Here is a 25397-nt window from a genome sequence, read left to right on the forward strand (position 1 = left end):
TTTTTTTGTACCTTAGTACTACATATTTTCAAATTGTGGAAATTATCGATGGTCAAAATTTAAAAAATTCATTGAAATTCAAGCAAAAATAGTCTCTCAAAAACTCATGAATCTAGAAAATCGTATTTTCTGACCTAAATCGACAGGCCGCGACCTCTAAATGGCCTTTAAAAAATCTATAAAAATAGGCAATAATATTTCTCATAAAAACGAATCAAATTAGGGGGTAGGGTCTTTAAATTTTCAAAAAAAATCATTTTCAATGGGAAACCTAATGTATATACTATATAGACTTTCTTCTGTTCGCCCATCCATCAGCAGCAGTCACTCAACATTTGAATCCAATGAATGAATTAAATAGAATTATAATCTGATGACATGATGAGATTAGAAGCCTCATGGCTCTTTGGACTTTCCAGACGCTGAACACGCCGCCGCCGCAAAGCCTGTCGGCGTAAACCTCTAATACATATGTATGTACATACAAACATATGCACAAAAACTTTGACTATTCTGCACAATTTTCGAGGTTTTCTGGGATTTTTTTTTTAATTACAATTTGAATTAGTTTCGCAACACACACACACATTTTTAAATTTAAGTTACACTGAAAAAGAAAAACAATTTAATTTTATAGCTTATTTTGTCCTTATTTGTTTAGCACTAATAAGCGCTTTTTGCGTTTTGCTTCACCTGCCATGGCAAAAATGGTGAATGCCAAAAATGATGTATTGCCATTTGTATCACGGATTGTTCATGTCATTCAGAAAGGCATGGTTTTGAACGCCACAACCAACTTAATGATGTCCTTCGCCAGCAAAGAGTTCAAGGAACGAGTAAGTATAACAAAAACATGCATACATACATACTAGTTGCGATCCCGTACGAGTCCGGACTAGTCAGAAATAGTCAGAATCAGTCAGATTTTACTGGAAATCGATCCCGTACTTGGTTCTCTGACTATTGAGNCTCGGAGGTGATGGGACGGATTTTTCTCAAAAAAAGTTTGTATATCCTTAATAAACAACCGCGTCTTTTATGTTTAAAATGTTTACCGTAAATGTGTATCTAATAATGAAAACGTTTGACGCAATAGGTCAACACAAACACATACGTATGTACATATATAACAAAAGTCAATTCGAAGCCAATTTCAATTAAAATTTGTATGTATATAATTTCTTAGATATTATGCCATAATTAAGTCGTCTTGACATTACTCCCGTTAACTTTTCGTAAATCCAGTAAACAATTTTATCTTTGGCCAATAGGTTTGATATGTTTAAATTTTAGACGCAATTTTTTGTAGCTGGAGCTTAAGCACGAGGTTCCATTTGCTCTGGACCTTTAGCCTATTAATAGTTCCAAAAGCGAAACAAAGTCCAATGTAGGAACCGATTTTTTATGTATGTATGCACTTACTACATGTCTATATATCGCTGGCTTAGAGTGAATATTTAGTTGCTAAGTCCACTTTTTTTGAAAACTAATATTTTGATATAGGAGGCTAGAGAAAATAAAAATACATCGTTTCAAAAAGGATAAAGATACTTGTTAGCAACTTTTCACTCTAAGCTAGCGATATTTATACTATAACAATTANGTCAACACAAACACATACGTATGTACATATATAACAAAAGTCAATTCGAAGCCAATTTCAATTAAAATTTGTATATAATTTCTTAGATATTATTATTATTTAGAGAAAATAAAAATACATCGTTTCAAAAAGGATAAAGATACTTGTTAGCAACTTTTCACTCTAAGCTAGCGATATTTATACTATAACAATTATTTTTGCAACTCATTTTCTGTCGGTTAACCATTGAAATTAATTCTGGCTGTTAAATAGTTTGAAAATATTTTAATTTGAATTTAGTAACCAGTTATTTGAAATAAGTATTTTTCACAATGTCAGACGAAAGAGATTTAAAAAGACTTTTGTTTTAAAATACTTTTATAGAGGGTTGCCACCTGCTTTAAATTAAATATCAGAATATTAGTGTCAAACGAGTTTTAAGAAGACTGAAGTTAGAATTGTTTTTTGATTAGGGTTGCCACCTATTCGAAAATTAATATCTATCCATCCATGGACATATATGGGTATTTCCATACGCCACATACGTGACTGTCGTACATACGTTTCAATGAGATACAAACAAGGAAAAGCATTTGTTTTCTTTTACTTTTTTTTTGGAGCCTTGTGCAGCACATACATAATNATTTTTTTTGATTAGGGTTGCCACCTATTCAAAAATTAATATCTATCCATCCATGGACATATATGGGTATTTCCATACGCCACATACGTGACTGTGACTGATACAAACAAGGAAAAACGTTTGTTTTCTTTTACTTTTTTTTTGGAGCCTTGTGCAGCACATACATAATTAGCCCTATATTTAACCGAAAAATAACCCCATTCGCACCGCATGGTCAATAATGTTAACAAGGAGAAGTTCATTAGCATGGTACACTACATAAATAATTATTTTTATTTACATACATAATTTGTTTTGACACATTTGTAATCAATTCACTTTTGTGTATGAAGATACATATCCACGATGGCAAAAATTTCGACAAACTGCGAAACATGGTCGGCTACGAGAATTTACCAGCTGAGGTACGTATGCATATAATATGTACAACTATTTATTTATGTACATATGTTTATAGTATATATATATGTATATTATCACTTGCGTAGGGAATGAATTTGACGAAGCGAACGGTTTAGCGAACGAAACTAAAATATGCATTAATTGGGTTCGCTTGTACCAGCTTGTGCGAGTTCTTTGCGTTGTGAACACTCTTAATGCCTTCTCTGCCGCTTAATTCGCTTCGGCAAACCGTTCGCTTCGCCAAATTCATTCGCTTCGCAAGTGATAGGACCACCCATAAATACAAGAACAAACATATCGTCCCTATCAAACCAAAATGGCCTTTTTGATAAACGTGAAACTTCAAGGAGAAGTAATAAACGTTTTACATTTACATAGAGAATGCTTATTGTATTCATAGGGATGAAACGATACAAGCGAATACAAGTACATACTCGATACTTTTCGTTCGATACCAAGTAATTTTGGTATCAATACTTTCGAACCAAGTACTGAGTGTGTATCGAAAAACAAATACTCGTATCGAAACCCGCCACAAAGGCAAACTTGGCTTCGGCAATATTTCCTCCACTGTTATTCCTAAGCGCTTTGTTCTTCATGGCTGCTTAATTGCCAGCAAAAACCGCGAGAAGGCCACAAAGTCAATATAAGGCANTCATACTCGATACTTTTCGTTCGATACCAAGTAATTTTGGTATCAATACCTTCGAACCAAGTACTGAGTGGGTATCGAAAAACAAATACTCGTATCGAAACCCGCCACAAAGGCAAACTTGGCTTCGGCAATATTTCCTCCACTGTTATTCCTAAGCGCTTTGTTCTTCATGGCTGCTTAATTGCCAGCAAAAACCGCGAGAAGGCCACAAAGTCAATATAAGGCAACGTATGCAAGGCCCAACTGTTCGAGTGGAAGAGTAAACTGGATGAATGCTCAGTACCATAGTTGCCAACCTGATGCTTTAGGCACTAGATTTAGTGCTTTTTGAAAATTGAAACGCCTAAAAAAATTATTTAGTGCCTAGTGCCTTTTTTAGTGCTTTTTTTCTGAACTAAAATTACTTCGATATAGTTAAGACCTGAAATAATTTTTAAATATTTAAAACTGTGGCAGCACTGAATTGACAAAAATCTACAAATTTAAATGCACTTAAATACAACCATGATTGATAAAAAGCTGACCTTGCATATGCGAGTAAGTTAAGTATCTCTTTTTTTCTTTTCAAATTATTTGTAAAAATTTTTATTTTTGTACCACCCGAGTAAAACACATCGTTTCTTGGTGCTGAATCCAAATCTGGCCGCACAATTGCTCTAGCACTAGAATTTTGAGATATCCTAATCTCAAGGTGCCAAAATCACGGTTTTTGGCGATGTTTGAGGGTACATAATGAAAACATAAATTTTTTTGCTCATTTCTACTTAGGGCATGATTTTCCTTGGTTGGGATTCGATTTTTCTTTCTTGAGATATATCAGTTTTAATATGCAGTACTTCGGTATTACGTCGTAGCATGTGGCTTTTCAATCGTTATGAGCGAAAAAGTTTTGTTTATTGATTTATGTATGCAATCNATGCAGTACTTCGGTATTACGTCGTAAGCATTCAAGTTGAGAACTAGCATGTGGCTTTTCAATCGTTATGAGCGAAAAAGTTTTGTTTATTGATTTATGTATGCAATCTTGCAAATATTGTTAACTTTTTGTTTTTGTTAAATACTTACAAACTGTTATGAAAAAAGCATTCATTGATTGAAAACCATTTGGTGCTTTTAGTGTGGCAAAACGCTTTTTTTCTAAGTTTTTGGTGCTTTTTGAAAATCAAAAGTTGGCAACACTGCTCAGTACAGACATTTCAGAACGATGTTAAACTCACTGAGTAACTCTACTCACATGGCAGGCGCTTAACACGCGTTTTGATACTAACACCAAAACAAACAAACAAATATACTTGCGATTAACTCGTGTTAGCATGTCAACACCTAAAGTAAAAAGCAACCAAATACGGGTAGTTGTAAACGCGCGTTTAGCTCCCGTCATGTGAACAGGGTGTTATTCTAAAAAGACTAGCGGAAAATACTAAAAGCAGGGAAGTGCAGCTCTTTTATTGAAGAAAAGAAACAAAGAAGAAAAAGAGCTGATTGCAAAAAAATACTAAGCAGATTTGTGCATTTTGACAGTTATAGAGTGCGTTTATTTAAGCATTTTTTCATTGAGCTGAACTCATTCTCGGTCAAACCAGATACATAATCGTTAACTTATTACCAAACAAATTTAATTTAACTTAGTTCATAGGGAATGCCTTCATAGCCAAAAGTATTGATATGAGTAGGTATCGATACTTTATATCCGATATTATTCAGGTATCGATACTTTCTTTCGGTCCTACTTTTAAGTTAAAGTGGCGATACAGCCCAATAAACACTAAAAAAATATTTCTCCAACCTTGGAGAAATTCATAGTTCTCAAGTTGATATCCAACATCATTCTCCGACTCATCTCTAGCCGACGCGCAGATACGTAAAAAGTGATAGAGAAACGAATTTTTAATTATCAAGTGTAAAGAGGAAAGTTACAAAAAAAGTAAATAATCTTCAAAGTAGCCTCAAATAATCTTGAAAGAAATTGAAACGCTAAGTGAATCAAGTGGCAAAATTACTGTCGGACTGTGTACTATGGAGTGAATCACTGTAATATGATATTGATTAACTACATAATGCAAAAGGAGTAATAAAATGAAAAATTAATATTTAAATTCATCTATGTATGTATGTCGTTTCAATCAAAAAGGTATAAGGTATTTTACTACTTCAATTTCAGTATTTCAATGATATGTTTGAGACTAATTAGAGAATTAAACTGGAGCTCAAGTTGAGAACTAGCATTTTCTCAACTTGAGAAACAGTCCTTTTTTCATACAAAGAAAAATGCCCTTCTTATGGAAAACGCTATGATCCTCTACTTGAGGTATTGAGAAACAACGTTGGAGATTTGAGAAATACCTTAGTTCTCAACTTAACCTCGAGTTGAGCTCAAACCTAAATGTTCATTGGGAGGTATCGTTTCAGCCCTATATATTCAAAATACCACGTTTCCTAAAGAAATGCCAAATAGAGCATTTTGCATTGATGACGATTGATGGGTTAGGTTATTAATATTTATCTACTTCATTTTCTCTAGTATGGCGGTCCTAAGGAAAACGAACTGGACGTGAACATTTTGTATGAACACTTGTTGCGGCACTCGGACTATCTTTTGAAATTACAAAACTACAGACGGAAAATCTCAGCCTAAATTTGTGTTAGCTTATAGACGTCAAGAATAAAATATGTACATACATATGTATTATATAGTAGGTAGTTGTGAATACATTATGATCCAAAAGTTTTATAAAGAGTCGTTATTTAGATGCATGTGTACACATACATGTGTACATATTTACGTATGTATGTACAATTTTAAATGTATAGTTATTCTGTTTGTAAATATCTCAAAATAAATATATTTAAAAAAAAAAAATCCTAGGTACTAGGTATTTATCAGGGACCGTAATCATTATGAGAAACATAATTATGATTTTTATCTTTTCGCTCAGAGATAATAATTATTGTTGAGGACATGGATCCAAACATAATATTTTCTAATTAGAATACTATATAAAACTACCTTAATATATTTCTTAAAAATACTTACCTTAAAATGTAGATTAAAATTGAACTAATTAGCTTCAAAAAATTAAGTTTGGATAGTTACCAAAATGTATACTTACCATGTATTTATAACCTACACGTATGTGCATATGTATGTACATTAGGAATGTTAATCGCGGGATCCCGGCCTTTTTTAGGTCCCGATAAACCCAGGATTCTTAGCAAATAATCCCGGGATTTTCGGGATTTGTAATTTTCACTGATGGCAATAATAGAAATTCCTTTTTTTGACAGTATTGGCTATATTTATTTTTTTATTTAATAATTAATATTTTGTTATAAATGTCTAGCTTATTATACATATAAATAGTAGATTTTAAACACAAAAATCAATTTATTCGCGAAACTATAGGCCAAATATAGTTAAATTGCGTTTTTAGTTTTTCACTCTGACGTCAGTAATTCAAAAATTATTTTAAAAAATTCATTGAAATGTATTTAGAATTCAAATTAAATAGGAAACTCTGTAGAATTTAAACAGATTCAATTTTTGGTGCATAAGTACTGGTAAGTATTGAAAATGTCCTTTTAACATTTTATCCTTGAAATTTCGCAATATTTGTTTTTGAAAAATTATATGTTAAGGACTTATATAAACTCGATAACATCCTCGAATTTCATCCTTCTAACTTTATAAGCTTAAAAAATTAAATATTTGTCCTTGTGAATGCAAAAAATTTTAATTTATTAAATTCTAAAGAAATTTCCTCTTTCATTTGGTACCCATATTTTTAATCTACATTGCATTGATATTTTTAAATAATTTTTGGAAGTAATCATATCTTTGAAATTTCAAAGTCCTTTAAAAAGAATCCTCACGTCAGAGAGAAAAAATCAAAATGCCACTTTAAATAAAAAAGTAGGTTTCAAACCCATTTATTTATTATTTATTTTATGGTAGGAGAACTTCTCAAGCAATATAGAAGCAATTTTTTCGATTTAAGTTGTTGAAAAGTAATGAATATCTAAATCCCGGGACTAATCCCGGGATCCCGGGATTGTGATAACGACATCCCGAAAATCCCGGGATCTTAAAAAGCGGAAAAATTAACATCCCTAATATACATACATATGATTAGCTACCTAACTCATATTAAAATAAAAGATGTCAAATTAATCGTTCGCTACACCCTCCCGAAGACGGACCTCTAATCGCTCTCGTGCTTATATAAATTTACTTACTCATTGTAAAAATAAATAAATATTGAATAATTAAAGACATTAAAAACGAAAACTCTACTTTTTTATTTCAACGGAAATAATAATTATTTTATTTATTCGCCAAAGCGTGAATAATTATTATTGAGTTTTATTTTTCCTCTTAGAATAATGATAATATGAAAACTTAAAAATCCATGTGATGCAAATAATTGAAATTTTTTAAAAGGTATACTCCGCAAGGGGCATGGTCATTGGCGTTCAACACGATAGATATGTACTAGAGGAATTGGAAGGTGAACCTGCCAAAATTGCAGCATATGCAGATGTTATCTAGCGCTGACCGACAAAAAGATGTAAGCGAAATTTTTTCAAAATTGTATTTTTGATGCAGAAATGGAACTAGATGCTAAAGAAACATTAAGCGGGAAGTAACTGTCCACAGTCAGCTCACTTACGAGCCAAGCACTACGAGAGATACGTCTTTGGACACTGATGTGGGACTTGTATCAACGCTGCAAAACAGATCTGGTACTCTTCACCAGAAAATACAAGATTGCGGAGTGGATTAAGTATAAGATGGATGGTGTGACCGTCCAAGTACTTTGGAATAATACACGATAACAAGCTATCGCTGCGCCTCAACCGTTTGTGGCTCAACATGGAGGAGAGGGCTAAGGAGACCTAAGTCGCGTTTAATGTTTGCAAAAATATCGGGGCTGGACCTGGTGGTTATTGCCTTCTCTTTTTCTCATTGGATCTACACGGGTATTAGTTCGGTGGACAGCAATTGAAAAAAAAATTTAAGAGTTGAAAGTGTATATATGTATACGGTGACCACCCGTCCTTTCTTTTAGAGGGCAGTCCTTTATTGCAACCCCCTGTCCTTTACAATTTTATTCAAAATAAAGGACGCGTTTTGTCCTGTATTTGAACTCTGGGTTTTAAAGATGTCAACTTTTAAACAGAAAATATGAAAAAAAATAAAAATGTCCTTTATAAAATATAACGAAAACCTTCGATAGTTTGTTTCGCACCCCACTTAAGGGTTTATATTTAATCGGTAATCTCTGTACAAGCTATAAATGATTGCTATTATAACGGGCCATTTTTTGCTGCCATCGCACGACTTTAAACTGGCTCTGACCAGTGATAAAATGTAGGAGGTGCACGATGAAAGAGGACAATGTTCAGACTGCGGATTTTATGCGGCACTGGGGATGGCCATACTTTGCGATAATGGAAAACGACAAATTAAACAAAAAAAAAAAGAAAAAACGGTCCACAAAACATTTTAGAGTAGTATAGTCAAAAATATTTTTTCAAAAATTTTGTTTTCATAAAAAGTTTAATAACGCGATAAACTTTCATCCGATTTGTGAAAATAAACACTAGTTTTTTCGTTATTAAATTTAGTTTTACAATCAATTTACGACTAATAAGGTTTTCTTATAAAATAAAGCATACAAACGGCACCAAAAATTAAAAAAGGCGAAAAAAGGAGAAAAATATGTTTGCTGGGCAAATACACACAGATCTCTTAAGGTTTCTTTATTCATATATATATATATCGTTCGAAAGACCCAAGCTTTTCTTTTTAAAATAATCTGAAACTTGTTTCATAATCACCTAAGCTACGGGCTTATAAGTGCGCAAAACTACGAAACCCCGGTTTTTAACGGTAAATCAAGATTTTGTTTCGGTGTTCGACAAATTTCATATTTCGATTATGGTTTTACTCGAAAATACGTACCAGAAAATATACATAACTTCCCAGCGAGCGATAATTTAAAAATCATAAACTAATTATGATTTTGATCCAAAAAATCAAACTCAACAAATATAAATCTGTGAAAATTACAACAACGCTGGAGAGGCTAATCGATCTGCATTTAAGGAGCGGGATCCTCAGGGAGCGCCTTCCCTTTGATCAGCATGCTTATTGCAAGGGCAAGTCTGTCGAAACGTCCTTACACACGGTCATTGAAAATATTGAGCAATCCTTCTCGCAGAAGGAATTTGCGGTCGGTGCCTTCCTTGTTATCGAGGGGCTTTTAACAATGTTTTGCCTGAGGCTGTAGTTAACTCCCTAAATAAACTAGGGGTCGGAGCCGACTTTGTCAGGTTTATTTACCGCTTGCTCTGCAATAGAACTGTCGCGGCAGAGTGGGGCAGCACATATCCGGAGGAGTGTGAGTAGAGGTACCCCGCAAAGGGGAGTTCTCTCGCCNCTTGTTAGGTTTATTTACCGCTTGCTCTGCAATAGAACTGTCGCGGCAGAGTGGGGCAGCACATATCTGGAGGAGTGTGAGTAGAGGTACCCCGCAAAGGGGAGTTCTCTCGCCATTGCTTTGGGTCGTTGTAATCAATGCCTGCTGGTGTCTCTGGAAAGAAGTGGCTGTCGGGTGGTTGCCTATTCCGATGATGTAGTATTGATAACAAAAGGGAAGTTTCGGGAAACACTGTTTGAGCTTATGCAGGGTTACTTGAGCTTGGTTGAGAACTGGGCCTTTAGCTGCGGGCTTGGTGTAAATCCCAGCAAAACGAAGCTTGTTCTCTTCTTCTGTTTCCGCTGCGCGTGCCGCAGTAAGGCTAAGAGGGGTGGGCTTAAAGTTCACCTCAAGCTATGGGCACTCCAGAATTCTAAGAGACTTCGGGTTCCTACCAACTCGGACAGACCACTGCACGCCGGTTCTGGGTCAGAATGGATCGTTTACCACTCACATCCCGGCGAGGAGAGACTGGGAGGGGCGCAGTATCCGGAATCGAGGACCTGTAAACTTATTTACAGATGGATCGAAGATGGGTGGGAAGGTTGGCGGAGGTGTTTTCTGCGAAGAGCTCTCCATCAACTTGAAATTTAGGTTACCTGATCACTGTAGTGTAGGCTTCGGATGGTTTGCTTTCTAGTGTAACATCTGTCACGGGGGTAAATATTTATTCTGACAGCCAACAGCCATCAGGGCTCTTGGCTGCCTGACGGTGCGTTCGAAAACGGTGAGGAAGGGTCTGGGGGCTCCCCTGACTTCGTGTGGTCTGCTTCTGGACAGATGGGCGTTTAGTCAGCTCAGCGAGCGCTGGGCGGCGACCTTTAAGTGCAAGGTGGCAAAGTCTTTCTGGCCACGGGTGGACCAGGGGCGGTCTGGGGAGCTCTTGAGACTAAGCAAGCTGCATCTGTCACTATTGGTGGGAGTGCTTACTGGTCACTGTGTGATTGGTAACCATGATGTAAGGCTGAATGTTGCGGATAACCCTTACTGCACCAGCTGCATGGAGGATGATGAGCTGGAATCATCTCAACATCTGCTGCTCTGGTGCCCCGCCTTTGCAAGCCTAAGGTTCAAGCAAAGCACGGAGCGTTTCTCCGGAAAAAAGTCATAGGTGTCGTCTTTCTCCCATTGCTTCCTCCCTCTTTCTCCTACCCTCCCTGCATCCCTTTTTTCCCCCTCCCCCTCTGAGGGCATCACAACGGACAGCTTAGTCGAGTCCAAGTGTGCCTCCACATGCGGAGGCAGCCCGCTTACCTAACCTAACCTAACCATGCGAGAAAGACGGTTGGTCTTAGAGGAAGTTCCGAAGATTCCACCAGTAACTCTACTCTGTACTCTGTAGTAACTCTTAGTAAACTCTGTTAACTTGCCGCCCTCAATTTTCGAACCGAGTCAGCGTTGCCGAAAGCTTTCGCTGAAAAATCGTCACTTTACCCTAAAAAAAATTTGTAATTTCGGCCAAAAAATCGCCAAATTTTTGTTTATTGTATTTTTTTAACAAAATAAAAAATACAAAGGAATTACAGACAATGAGTCGTATGTATAAAAATTAAGCAATTGCGTTTTCTTAAAATTGCATACCTTTAACTTAAATTAGGTTTTATGCATATGGTCCGAAAAATATGACCACACATTACAAAACCAAATAGAAGCCACATTGCATATGGGTTAACGACAATTTAAAATTACAATTTAAGACACAACTGCTTTGATCCAGTTTTATAGTAGGGGTCTTCACACGGAGCTTGGTACTCAGTGCTCGGTAATTTTTCCCAATGTATCTTGTTTGTGTAAAATTATTTTATTATCGTTGTACCGGTTACCGAATTATCGAGAAGGAAGCTTGATAATTTTTTTGGTAATTGGTAAACTCCAATCAGCTGTTCGATGTTTATTCAATTTTATATCCGGCCGCTGCCGCAAGGCATAACGCATATGAGTAATTAAAATTCGTTAAATTTTCTGTTACAATTATTTTTTTTAGGAAAAAGGCTACGAATCCGCTGTTGATAAACATAGTTTACCAGACCAACAAAAGAAAACTGAAAAGGACGCTCATAGTTGATAAAATTAACGAGTGTCAACCAGCAATTTGCAAAATGGATTTGAAGACCCTTAGTGTAATATTATCATTTATTAACTGATAGATAATTTTGACTGAAAAAATTCCCTCTCCTACTTTTCTGTCTCTTCCGAATCAGTGGCAGCAGTGCAAATCAACGATTTGGTTACAATTCTAGAACATATTTAATACACCTAAAAGCACAGTTGTGAAACAAAACTAAATAAATGGTTGTATTTTGGATTATGTTTTCCTGTAACAAATTTTTTACATACATATATACATATGTAATTTAGTGGAAAAAACTACAATAAAAAATCGTCATTAGGGGCGAAAAANCGAATCAGTGGCAGCAGTGCAAATCAACGATTTGGTTACAATTCTAGAACATATTTAATACACCTAAAAGCACAGTTGTGAAACAAAACTAAATAAATGGTTGTATTTTGGATTATGTTTTCCTGTAACAAATTTTTTACATACATATATACATATGTAATTTAGTGGAAAAAACTACAATAAAAAATCGTCATTAGGGGCGAAAAATCGTCAAAACGTCATTGAGCTAAAAAACGTCAAAGTGACGGCGAAATCGTCAATTCGGAAACACTGATCCGAGTGATAAACTTCTAGAGCTTTTACAATCCCCACGCTGATTCGTTGTTGCAGCTTCTCTGTATTTAACATTCTCTGCTTCAAGTAGTCAAGGATAATCGTAACAGCAGAGAATGTTAATAATGATTATTAATAATTTAATTAATTAGAGAATGTTTATAAAAACGCAAGTGTTTAGCTGTAAAATAACACAATATAAATATTGCAAACTTACTTATTTTACTCAACTTACCAAGTTGAGCAAGAAGAAATGGTGGAACGAAGCGGTATCTAATTGTTAAATTTATTCATACACATTTATCTGTTTTGTAACTAATTCAATCACACTTTTTAGGCACAATAAAAAGTATTCGCAAATTTATACATTTCACCGTTCGTTAGAAAATGAAAATTTTGTGTGGGTGACCCGCGAACAATGTATTTTTCACAAAGTGTTGCCAACTATGCCACTCAATTGTGGGACGTGTTGTCCATCGGAAACAGGATGTTTCAGAAGAAAATTGTTCAGCGGTTCATTTTTACGTGATTGTAGATTCAAATCTATTATGTGTCAAAACTATCTGACCGAGAACATTTGCGCCATCTGTAGGGACTTGATCCCATCTAACAACCAGTTTTGTTTTGCTTTCGCGTAGACGTCGCCATTGTCGTGCAATGTCAGCTATTCAGCATATGGCTGAATTGTTGTTTTCGACGCCATTTTTGTTTTTTGACGGCGAAAAAGAAACAAGCAACGAAATTCAACGGGCAACCATAGTGAAACGCATCATCGAGATTGCGTTAATTTTTCCTTGTTTTTACTCACAAATTAACCTTGCAATTTTAACTAAAAATATAGCCTGGTGAATTCCAATTAGTCTACTGGGCTTGTGTGTGCTTTAGCACATCAATTGTGCATAAAATAAATATCTCGTCGTGGAGCATTACGTGTGTATTGCAATTTTCGGTGGAGTAAAAAAATAACTACGAAACGGCGGCAAAATAAGTTTCCAATTTAGAATCGATAACATCGTTGAAATGTCGAAAGCCAAGAAATTATCATTGCCAAGCAATGATTCAACAGAATTTTACAATTACAAGCCTAAGGATTTAATTTGGTAAGTATAAGATTATAGTTTGGAAAAGGAAACGAAAACTAGTGAAAATCCCATGCACTGCTTAATATTTTTGGGTAATTGAAAGGGAGTAGTATAAAATGGCGCACATAACCTAAAAACGTAATTGAATACTCTAAAATAATTGAGAATGAAAGGCCGTGGATAGCAGCGCATGTGAGAAAAACCATCAGCCTACTTTTTCACAAGTCTGTAAGCATTTTGTCGAAATGAATAACTTTACAGTAGGCTACTGTACTATAAACTATTTTATCTGGACACGTTAGTGGCTATTCCTACAGCTTCATTGGCATCAAATGCACAACGCTTCTTACCTTTGATCGCGCATCGCCGCTCGCCATTGGTGCTACTTGCGCGCACAGCATAACTTATATTCCCCCCTTGCCTGCATGCCACCACTTAACCAGCAAAAGCATGTACAAAAGTGGTAAAGTGCAATAAATTTTCCCGCGCATTTTTTATCAAAAATAAAACAGCTGAGGTTTTTCATAATATTTATTATTATATTATATATAAGTAATCTATTAAAAATAATACTTATCGATTTTTTTTTATTTCAGGGCAAAAATGAAAGGGTTTACACCTTGGCCTGCAATGGTAAGTCAAACCTATTTATTGATTATTGGTTTTCAATAAGAAAACTAGCTCAAGAACAAAAGAAAAGGTTTTTTGCAGAATTTTTTAGTTTTATTTGACTGTAGGTACTTTGAGCTTCCGAGGTATCGGCTTTAAATATGCAGTTTTTGCTTTAAATATTCAGTTTGCCTTGTAATGATACGGTTCGGTTATGTGTACTATGATTTCGGGTTGTCGTGTCCAAACGTGTGACCCGAATCAAAAAATTCTTACATACACGTTTAGTCAAAGGGTTTAACTTTAATTTAAAACACTTATTTATTTATAACGTCTGTTTGAAATATGATTTTTTTTTGGTAAATTTCGAGGGGAGTTCTGCGCGAAGATCTGCGGATGGCGTAGCCGGAGTCCACAAGAAATGTATACCTTTGACAAAAGAAGAGGGGTTTCCCTCATATCGGCAACACATTAATGAAAATTCTACTTAGTAAGGGTTATAATCGCTAAGTGTGGCAGGAAACCAGAAAGAAGTAGTGCTCAAAAATGCTGTGGTTAGAAGGTTCAACAACGGGAAATATGACTTTTCTTCAAGTTTGCACTATGCTCTTTCTAATAGGAGGGGTGCCACACCCCCTCCGTTCCACACCACAAAATCATTGTACAAGTAACCGATCATTTCCCGAACTTATATTTATATTTTTATGTATGTATATTAGGGTGGTCCAAAAACAGTAATAAAGTCGGAATTAATGCTCTCACCCCCTAGACTTGTTCTATATCGAAAAAAGTATAGGTACCCCTATTTTTTATTTTGAAATCAAAAAATATTTAGAGGTCGCTCAAAGTGCTCAAAATTTTCCATGTATATTTATTTGGGGAAAAAACATCTTTTCGTAGAAATGGTATAGAATTCTTTAAAATCAATATTTTTCGATCCCCGATACCCGATTTGTTTATTCAACCATTTTTTGATACTAAAGATTTTTTATTGGTCCCCCCATTGAAGTTTTCGAGGTTTTTGTGGGTTTTTGGCGGACCTATAAATTATAGTTGCGATGAAAAAATGTTTAAATAAACAATTGATTATTATTATTGGGAATCTGCCGCAGAGAAACAGTTCTCCGATAGAAAAATATTGATTTTTAAGAATTCTATACCATTTCTACGAAAAGATCATAAAATTCCGACTTTACTTTTTCCTGTGTATTTTTGTACCACCCTAATGTACATACTCAGTAGAACTTGGCATTGTATATCCTAGGAGAGGGAGTAATCTATTTTACCTCCTAAACGAGCAATCGGGGAGCACACACAGAAATATCAACGCACAAACTTGCTAAGGGAGCAATACGGCAGTACTGCCCATGTAACCTCCCAGAAACCTCCCAAAAAGACAACAATGGACTGCACATAGAAAACATCGCACATTTCTGCCGAACGAGCAATAAGGGAATGCTCCCATAGGAGGCATCCCGCAAACCTCCTGTACGTGTAATAAGAGAGCAATGAAAATCTCCATACGAGCATTTTACATTAGCTAAACAGATTTTACTATTTATTTAATTTTTTAATTTAGCTTTTTAATCTGGTGCATGTGTACAATTTTATGAGATCTTAAAATTTAGCAGCACGAGATCAGATGAAACATAAATGAAGAATTATCATTTATGCTTAATATTAGAATTATATTGCAGAGAAATCTTATGAAAGTAAAACATAATACATAATACACAGGGACGGTAATCAATGTGAGTAAAATAATTTAAATAAGCACTTAATCATTATTTTATGATATTTATTTTTTTCGCTTAAAAATAATTATTATGGAGTTTTATTTTTTCGCTCTAGGAAAATAATTATTTGTCGATTTTTATTTTTTGGATCAGAGATAATAATTATTGAGTTTTATTTTTCCACTTAAAAAATATGATTATTATAAAATTGAAAAGGTCATGCAGACGCGGCCTACTGAAATTTTTACCTGAAAATTTTGGGGCTTATTCCTTTTATTAGGATGTCGCTACCTCTTAAAAGGATACAGCGGAAATCACGCTGGTATAGCTTTTGAGTTTTTTGAATAATCATTATTCTTAAGTGAAAAAATAAAACTCAGTAACAATTTTTATCTTTGATCAAAAAAATTAAAAAAAGCGAGTAGTAATAATTTCCTTTGAAAAAATAAAACTCAAAAATGAATTATTACCTTTGGTTAAACTCGAAAAATAAAAATTGTAAATTGCGCACATACACAACGTCAGATGTGACTAAAAAAAAAGTTTAGTATGCACTTTTTAGCCCATTCAATTTTAGTACAATAAAGTGCACGTCTGAGGAAGCTAGGACTTGCCATTGATTTTTGGCAAATTTTTTTGTTGAAGATGTTGATCAAAATAGCCTAGTAAAAACCAACGTTTACAAAATTTAAATTGATCATCAACTCATCGTTTAAAAAATTGCAATATTTGAAAAAATATTTGCAGAATTTTCTTCTATTTTGCACAAGGTTTGAAACTCTGATTTTTGGGGTTTTTGTTGTAGGACCAACCTAATTTTTATAAAAAAATAGCGAAAAATAAAATATTTAAAAAAAGTTGTCTGTATTGCAAAAACTCGCTGTACCTAAACTTTATTGACACTGTACGTGTATACTGTTTTAATATACACAAATTCAATTCTTTATAGATTGTTGAACCGTCAATTGATCTATTGAATCAGCCACGAAAAGCTAATACGAAAAGCGTGTTTTTCTTCGGAACTCGAAACTTGTAAGTATCATTGTTTTTATTTACCCAAATATGTCACTTTCGACTGATAACAGTCTGGTTTCAATACAAAAATTAAAAATTAATTGTTGAATGTGAGTTAATTCCTCACTGCAAAATAAACTCGTAGTATTTTATGCACTTATAAGGATTGCCGTGACTTAACATAACTAATTAAATTTGTTTGTATAATTTTTTGTTAACCTTCTGAAAGCGCCTGGATAGAAACCAATAATATAAAACCATTCGAAGGTCCGTGGAAAGCTGAATTAGCAAAGGTCAATAAACCAAATTCGTTCCGACACGCGATGTCTGACATCAATGCTTACATAGAGGATCCCACAGAAGTCGATGCAGAGGTCAGCAAAAACACGATCAGTAATCATACCACGGAAGCAGACTTTGATAAGATACGCGATGGTCTCACCGATGATGATACAACTAATGACATACGTGGCGTGGATGATGCCGACAACGGTGTAGAGACTATAACCGGTGATGTTGCCGTCGATTTAGATGAAGTTCCACCCCCATATAAGACACCTGTAAAGCGCACGCCAAAAGCAAATCAAGTGCTGTGGTTGCGGTGAAAGCAAAATCATCTGCTAGTGGAACAGCCACTAAGTCATCTACAAAACGCCGACGTTCCTCACAGACGGCAAATACTAGCGCCAAGCGTAAACGCAATTCTTCTGTTGGCGCTTTAGAGGATCTAAACGATTACATAAATCGGAAGTCCACAACAACACCACCGTCACGTCGCAAAATAAATACCGATGTTTTGGCCCATATTGGCAGCACATCACGGCGCAATGTCAACTCGATTGCTTTACTGGATCGGCCGGTGGTGTCACGCCCCGAAGCGCAAGCAATTGATATGAACGCACGTTCTCAAACATTAGCCGAACGAGACATAACACCATCCCAGTTGACATTCGGCTTCCTTGGTTGGGTATTATGGGTTCAACTATAGTTAAGGATCTGCTGTGCACCGGTCATAAAGTGGTCGTATGGAATCGCACAATGTCAAAAGTAAGTAAAAAACCATTTAAATAAGAATACGTTTTCAATTATAAACATTAAGCTTACAAAACTTTGATTTTTTGTTTATAAAACGCTTGAAAGTAAGCGTAATATAATCGAAAAGGAACATTGGTTATAAGCGTAGAAATATAAACTTGTAATAAATGTTCAAAAGAAAGCTTTTTATAAGCGTAAAAGTGTAAACTTATAATAAAGGTTAAAAAAAAGTTTTTTATAAGCGTATGAATATAAACTTACTAAAAATTTTCAAAATAAAGCTTTTTATAAACATTTTTATAACCTTTATTTAAAGATATTTCATTAAAAACTCATACATAGATTGCTTAACATCTAGAAACTAAACGAAATGCGAATTTTCGGCGGACTCATCTACAGTCGCGAAAATATAAATAGGGAATAGACATTTTAGCATACAAATTCACAATAACACATACAAATTAAGCATAAAAAAGATAATTATTACATCTTGTTGCGTGCTTTCAATTACTTGCGGTTATTGGCAAATTGGAAAAGCGACATCGATGCAGCTATATATTCCGCTTCATCGCAGCCATTCTCATTGATGAACTTTTCTGAAAAAAATTTAATACATTTTTAATTGAATGTTAAACTAAGAAAGGATAAGGGAACTCATGATTTGAAGACTCGAATGCTCCACCGATTAGCGCAGCGGGTCCTGGATTGGACTTTTTTTACCACATCGGTTTTATTTATTTTTTTCTTTTAATAATATATTTTAAAAAACGTAAACACGTGACTTACGATTGAAAAAATTTTATATTTACTACTTCATGTCGTTGGCATTTACATTTCATTTATAAGTTTTAGTTATTTATAAACATTCGCTCTCAAAACTTATTAAAGGTTTATTTGAAAAAACTTTTAATAAGCTTAATATTAAAAATGCTTATTTAACGCTTATTATAGCAAACTTAATTTAAGTTATTTTTAAAAACGTTTACTGAAATGCTTGTTGGGAAGTTTTTTTGTATTTTTCTATTGTTATTTTTTTTCCAGTGTACTCCGTTCGCCGACGCGGGCGCCGATGTTAAAGGTACACCCATGGATGTAGTTGAAGTTTCAGACGTGATATTCTGTTGCGTCTCGGATCCAAAGGCATCAAAAGATGTAAGATTTTGGATTAAGTGGACGACTTATAACTTATAATTTACATATCTTTGCCTTAACCAAGAAATGTCCCAATACGTATTTATGTTTGTTTACAGAATGATCTAAAAAGTTTATAGATACTTAAGTTATTTAATTACGAAATTCATTAAAACTAAATTTTTAATGAAAACATTACAATTTTCAAGCTTTGGTAGTTTTTAAATTACTATTCAGGTTTTAGTAATATTTCACTGACTTTTGTTCAAAGCTGAATGTGGAAAGAAAATCAGTTAGGGCTTTTCCAAATTAAGGTAAAATTTGTAGGTTTTTAGGATAAATAATTTTTCTAAGTATAATTATTTTCTGATTTGTATTATAATATTTAAATCTGTTTTATTACAGCTTGTATTTGGTAATTGTGGTGTATTGGGTGTGAAGGATATGAATGGAAAGGCATATGTCGAGATGTCCACAATAGATCCTGAAACTTCACAGGACATAGCTGAAGGCATACAATCTGCAGGCGGACGCTATTTAGAAGTACAGGTAGACAAATATGCAATTTATTTATTCGCATATGATTATTAAGCTTATATGGTTTATAAATTTAAAGAAAATTAAATCATTTCTTGTTTGTTGATAGATTCACGGTACACGACAGGAAGCCGAAGACGGCATGCTTATCATTCTTGCCGGTGGTGACCGTTCAGTTTTTGAAGATTGCCATTCGTGTTTCAAAACAATTGCTAAAAATACATTCTTCTTGGGCGGTAAGTTTCATATACTCGCTATCGATTTATCATTTAATCAATCTTTGATTACGGAAATGCCGTTTCTATCAGGGCTGCAAACCACTCCAAAAAATGGTGCAGTTCGGTACAATGGTTCGAACCACTTAGAAAAGGCTTGTACCAGTTCAAGAGCCGGTTGTGTTGTTGTAACAGCATACAAATTCCCCAAAGAGATTTTGGGGAGTGTTGCTGGAGTGACAGTCCTTGGCCAGATATACATCTGGGTCGTTCCGGTTACGTAGACCCGACTGTCGTGGTTCATGAGTATTGCTTAACTGCGCTTCGGTTCGGTTCAAATGGTTCAATTTTTTTTTTAATGCTGAAGGATAGTAATATTACAAAAATATAGCAAATCTATGTACTGTTACTCACAAAATTGAGCGTACGCTATTTTTTGTTAATATTCGCAATGTTTTACATGCTAAAATCTTTTTGTGATTTTTGTAAATCCAAGAATGAAACAGTGTACGAAAATTAAGAAAATCTGCAAAGTCTCACCACAATCGCGAACTTTTTACTACGAATTTCTTAAACGAATTCAGGTATACAGTTTTATAGCCCATAAAATANATAATAATGAGCGAATTTCAATTTTTTTTATCAATCAAGACACTCAGAAGTTTGAATTGGCACTTAATGTTGAAACCCTCATTTTTGGTAGGTTGGCCTGAACCTCAAATGTATAAGAATACTTATGGTAAAATATTAGGTGTTAGATATTGGACTATTTTTCTTTTGTTGGTTTAATGTTCATTATTTTATTTTTTTTTAAAGCATAGCTCGTTATATAACAGCAACCATATAAGTCCAAATTTCACTTTGTACTAAAATTAGAAAAAAATATACAAACTTCAATAAGATTTCATTATAAATAGCTTCAAGCTTTTTAATTAGAACTAAATAATAATGCAATTTTAGCTCATTCAACTTTAATGTAATATGAAAAGTGCCAGTTTGAATAACATATCTTAAAATTCGCACCGATTTTTAATTTAATTTTTTTTTTGCAGACAGTGATATGCAGTTTCTTCCTTATAAAAATATTTTAAGCATTTTTTATACGGACGAAATTATAATTCACAGAGATGCCATGAAACTCAAAAATGTTAGCGGTTTTACAATAGTGCTGCATTTTTAGTCAAAGTTGTGAATTTATTACAAAACTTGAAAAACCAAAGTTTTGAGTGGTTTTCGGTTCGGTTATTGCATTTCAAAATAAAAATGGTTCGGTTCGAAGCCCGAAAAAAGCGACGGTTCGGTTCAAAAACCGGCTCGGTACAAAACCGGTTTGCAGCTCTGGTTTCTATATTCTAAAAGCCTACTTTTACATTCTATAGGATGTCTTTCAATAACGTCAATGCAATTAATGGTACATATTCACTTGTTTTTATTTTAATGTGCAACTTTATCTTTATCTATGTTTCCTAAAATGCCTTCACCCAATTTTAGCAGAAGTTGGGAATGCTTGCAAGGTAAATTTAATACTGCAAACGATAGTGGGAGTTAGTTTGGTTGGACTTGCAGAAGCCTTAGCATTGGGTGAGTTTTAATTTGATGAACATCTACGTATGTATGTATTCCAGCAAACTTAACTTATTTGGTATTTTGTTTCTTGTAGCCGATCGGTTCTCCATTTCCCTGAAGGACATTATTGACATATTTGAATTGACATCGATGAAATCCCAGTTATTGTTAGCCAAAGGCAAAGGTGAGTCTTAAGTCATAAGGATTGCACGGTGTAACCGGTTTTCATATGGGAAAGCTTTGCCAGCCGCTTGCAATCCTTATTATCTTTTACTGCTTTGAAGGTTAATTAAGCATTTTTCGCTTTTCTACCCATTTACAGAAATGGCAAAGGGTGATTTCAACCCACAACAGCCATTGAGTCATATGCAAAAGGATCTGCGCCTTGTACTCAGCATGGCGGAGAATTTGGACCAATCAATGCCTGTAACCGCAATAACAAATGAGGTCTTCAAGCACACAAAAAGGCTTGGCTACAGTGAACACGATTCGAGTGCCGTATTTGTAAGATCCAGATTTTAACATTTAGTTAATACAGCAACTTTTTAAAACTTTTATCATCTAATATATGCGATGAGGTTTTGCATCTACAAACAACATAACTAAACAAAACACTAGACAGATGACCTACGTAATGCTTAACGCGAAAAATGAGCCACTTTTTTCCAAACCTTAGTAAATGATAAATTCACTATGCGCAACTAAGTTGCAAATCAGCAAGCCAGTACGCTTGAAAATTTTAGACGTTTTCCGCTTCTCTAATTTAAAATATTCGGGCTAATACACTGTATTTATGCATTCCGCGCAAGCCCAAATAAATATCTAGGACCAACAACCGCGACCAGGACTAAGCAATATTTTTAATATCAGACAGAATAACGTATATAATTTATGCAGCACATATGCAGGACAAAGTAGTTATGCTTAAACTTGTATAAAAAGCGGCAAAAAATATTGATATCACCCCCAAAACCGGCATACGATAGGACCAGTCGACCAATATGAAAGTAGCAACATGAATACTGACTGATAGAAGTGAAAGCGTCGAATGTGCATTGAAAACTTTGAAAAAATTACACAACTGAGTAAAAAATATATAGAAGTATATACATATATATATATATTAAACGATAAGGCTTAACAATCTTAAGGAAGAAAAAATTAACACGACATATAAATGTGTAATTGAGTGCACATTAATGTGGAAAATGTAGTAAAGAAGTGTAAATGTGCGCAAACATAAATGAAAAATTGTCGCATGTCGCATTGCAATTCATTTATATATTTGTTTTTATATATATAAATAAATAAAAAGGAAAAACCAAAAAAAAGCAGTACGAAAAATTGCGTTATCAACAGGGTTGGGAAATAATTTTGGTGGAAATATTTCAGGTTATTCATTAAAATGGATTGGCAAAAAACGCAATAGTTTTAAATCGAAGGACTACACCACCTAAAGGTTTGGATGCATAGGTTATCGTTTTCCTTTTAAAATAAACTAAATAAAAACATTACTTGCATGATTTTATGGTTATGAATGTTAGAAAAAATTTCCATAATTATTTCGTTTCCGAGTGTTTCTCTTATTAAAATTGTGTGTACTTAAGACTAAAGAAACTCATTGAATATCTACTAATATTTCCCAACCCTGTTCACTTTACCTCTACTTATGTACATACATATTTTTATGCTTATCGGTACCAAAATTACATATTCACAACTAATACACACGACGATCACTAGCCTTAACATTTTGAGTTGTTACAAAACCAGGCTCTTGATTTTCAATTTTTTAATTATGTTCTATTTTACTTATCATGCATCCTTTTTCTTTTCGTTTTTCTAATTTGTATGTGCTTTTGCATATATTTAAAACTATCTAAAAACTTTACTAAAACCTGCAAATCGTCAACTAATCAAATCAATTGCTGCAATCAAACCAAAAATTGGATACGTGTTCTCTTCAATGCGAAATACTTAAGCATTTTCCGAAATGTACAGCTGCAATCAATAGGGATAAGTCAAAATTACAACAACCGCTAAATTCAGTAACACAACGCCATGCCAATAACTGTAACAACTATGGACTATGTATTAAAAAAGAAATTACTTTTGGTGAGGAAAACAGCTGTGGAGCGCAAAAAACTGTCAACGCTTGTAAGGATAGTTTGACCGCACATCTTGATCTTAATGATAGTACAAATGCTGCTACTAAAGTATTGGAAAAGAAATTAAAAAAGACGCTATTTTGAATCGAGTTCATACACATTACTATCATAATCATAATACACTATAAATCATTATATACATACATATGTATGTATAAAGTTTTGAAATACTTAATTTGTGCATTAATCTTTGTTGCTCATATTTTTATAATTTCCAAGTATTTTAAGATACCCAATTATCATATAAAATTCAGTGGAATAATGACTCAAATAGGTATATCTTTTATCACTTATCATCAGTCTTGAGAATATGTGTAATCGTTCATGTGGCAATATGAAAAGACTTGATTTTTTTCGTTAATTTAATGTGAATTAACGTTTTCAATTGTTTCAAAACTTTTATAGAAATATCAAAAGTTTGTATGAAAATAAATGTATTTGTTGTAAATGTCACGAATATATTCTTGTCGTTATCATTAAAGCCCATAGGAGATGCTTTTTAGGTTTGACAATTTTAATTCAAACATGAAATGCATTGCAGGGTTACTTTGAAGCCCGAATTTTCATTAAATCAACATTTTTCTGAGAATGCCATTTTGAATATTCTGCAAAGATAATATGCTTAATATCCAAATGTGCGTGTGTGAACGATAATGGCCTTTAAATTTAAAGAGCTCTATAAAGTATCATTTTCATGCAAGTTTTCGATTAATAAGGCAGTTAAACCCCCCTATTATTAAATCATCACATGCACGATAATCGCTTGCATTCAGTTATCTCATATTACGAACCGATGTTTATCGTAGCAAATCCGATAGTGTTAGCGTAACTGATTTGTATTGGTTAACGATACGAGCTGGCAAGCGTTTATCGTCTATCGTAAGGAAATTCATAATAGGGGCAAAAAAAGTTTTAACCGACTTCACAAAAGGGAGGAGGTTATCAATTCGTCGGTATATATATATTTTTTATATATCCCAGAAGATAATTTAGGTGGGCCTTCTTAAGTGAAGCCNCGTTAATTTAATGTGAATTAACGTTTTCAATTGTTTCAAAACTTTTATAGAAATATCAAAAGTTTTATGAAAATAAATGTATTTGTTGTAAATGTCACGAATATATTCTTGTCGTTATCATTAAAGCCCATACGAGATGCTTTTTAGGTTTGACAATTTTAATTCAAACATGAAATGCATTGCGGGGTTACTTCGAAGCCCGAATTTTCATTAAATCAACATTTTTCTGAGAATGCCATTTTGAATATTCTGCAAAGATAATATGCTTAATATCCAAATGGTAGCCATTTTTTTCAAATGTAGGCAATGCAAAACTTGGAGTGATCACGAAAAGCTTTTTATTAAATTATTTGCTGTTCGGAGGCGACAAAAGTCCGGTCCAATAAAGGAGCACATCAAGCGTGTGTGAACGATAATGGCCTTTAAATTTAAAGAGCTCTATAAAGTATCATTTTCATGCAAGTTTTCGATTAATAAATCGTCACATGCACGATAATCGCTTGCATTCAGTTATCACATATTACGAGCCGATGTTTATCGTAGCAAATCCGATAGTGTTAGCGTAACTGTGATTTGTATTGGTTAACGATACGAGCTGGCAAGCGTTTATCGTCTATCGTATGGAAATTCATAATAGGGGCGAAAAAAGTTTTAACCGACTTCACAAAAGGGAGGAGGTTATCAATTCGTCGGTATATATATATTTTTATATATCCCAGAAGATAATTTAGGTGGGCCTTCTTAAGTGAAGCCATTCTAAGAGGCCTACCCAAGAAGGGCTGAAAAAGTACTTCCTTGCATGCCTTCTACAAGAGCTTATCCACTTACAATTTACGCGAATGCATAAATTTAT

The 25397-nt window shown here is 34.1% G+C and overlaps 2 protein-coding genes across 2 annotated transcripts in view; both read left to right on the forward strand.

Moving 5' to 3' along the window:
* Positions 1-6017, forward strand: part of LOC108367091 (clavesin-2) — a 34369-nt gene extending 28352 nt beyond the window's left edge. The window contains exons 4-6 of the mRNA XM_017621635.1: positions 662-836; positions 2558-2629; positions 5804-6017. Of these exons, the coding sequence (XP_017477124.1) occupies positions 662-836; positions 2558-2629; positions 5804-5917 (361 nt within the window). The 3' untranslated portion in view covers positions 5918-6017. The remainder of the gene's footprint in view (positions 1-661; positions 837-2557; positions 2630-5803) is intronic.
* A 7111-nt stretch (positions 6018-13128) lies between these two features.
* Positions 13129-22588, forward strand: LOC108367090 (putative oxidoreductase GLYR1 homolog). Its single transcript, XM_017621634.1, is given in 12 exon segments — positions 13129-13535; positions 14114-14150; positions 16812-16894; positions 17106-17452; positions 17455-17838; positions 17841-17923; positions 18953-19063; positions 19448-19591; positions 19689-19815; positions 21286-21375; positions 21455-21544; positions 21683-22588. Coding segments are annotated over 12 exon segments (1776 nt in total). The 5' UTR covers positions 13129-13455; the 3' UTR covers positions 21883-22588.
* The last annotated feature ends 2809 nt before the right edge of the window (positions 22589-25397 follow it).

The sequence above is a fragment of the Rhagoletis zephyria genome, unplaced genomic scaffold (assembly GCF_001687245.7).
Source record: "Rhagoletis zephyria isolate East Lansing unplaced genomic scaffold, Rhagoletis_zephyria_1.1 Rzeph_scaffold_02533, whole genome shotgun sequence".
In the NCBI taxonomy this organism is placed as follows: domain Eukaryota; kingdom Metazoa; phylum Arthropoda; class Insecta; order Diptera; family Tephritidae; genus Rhagoletis; species Rhagoletis zephyria.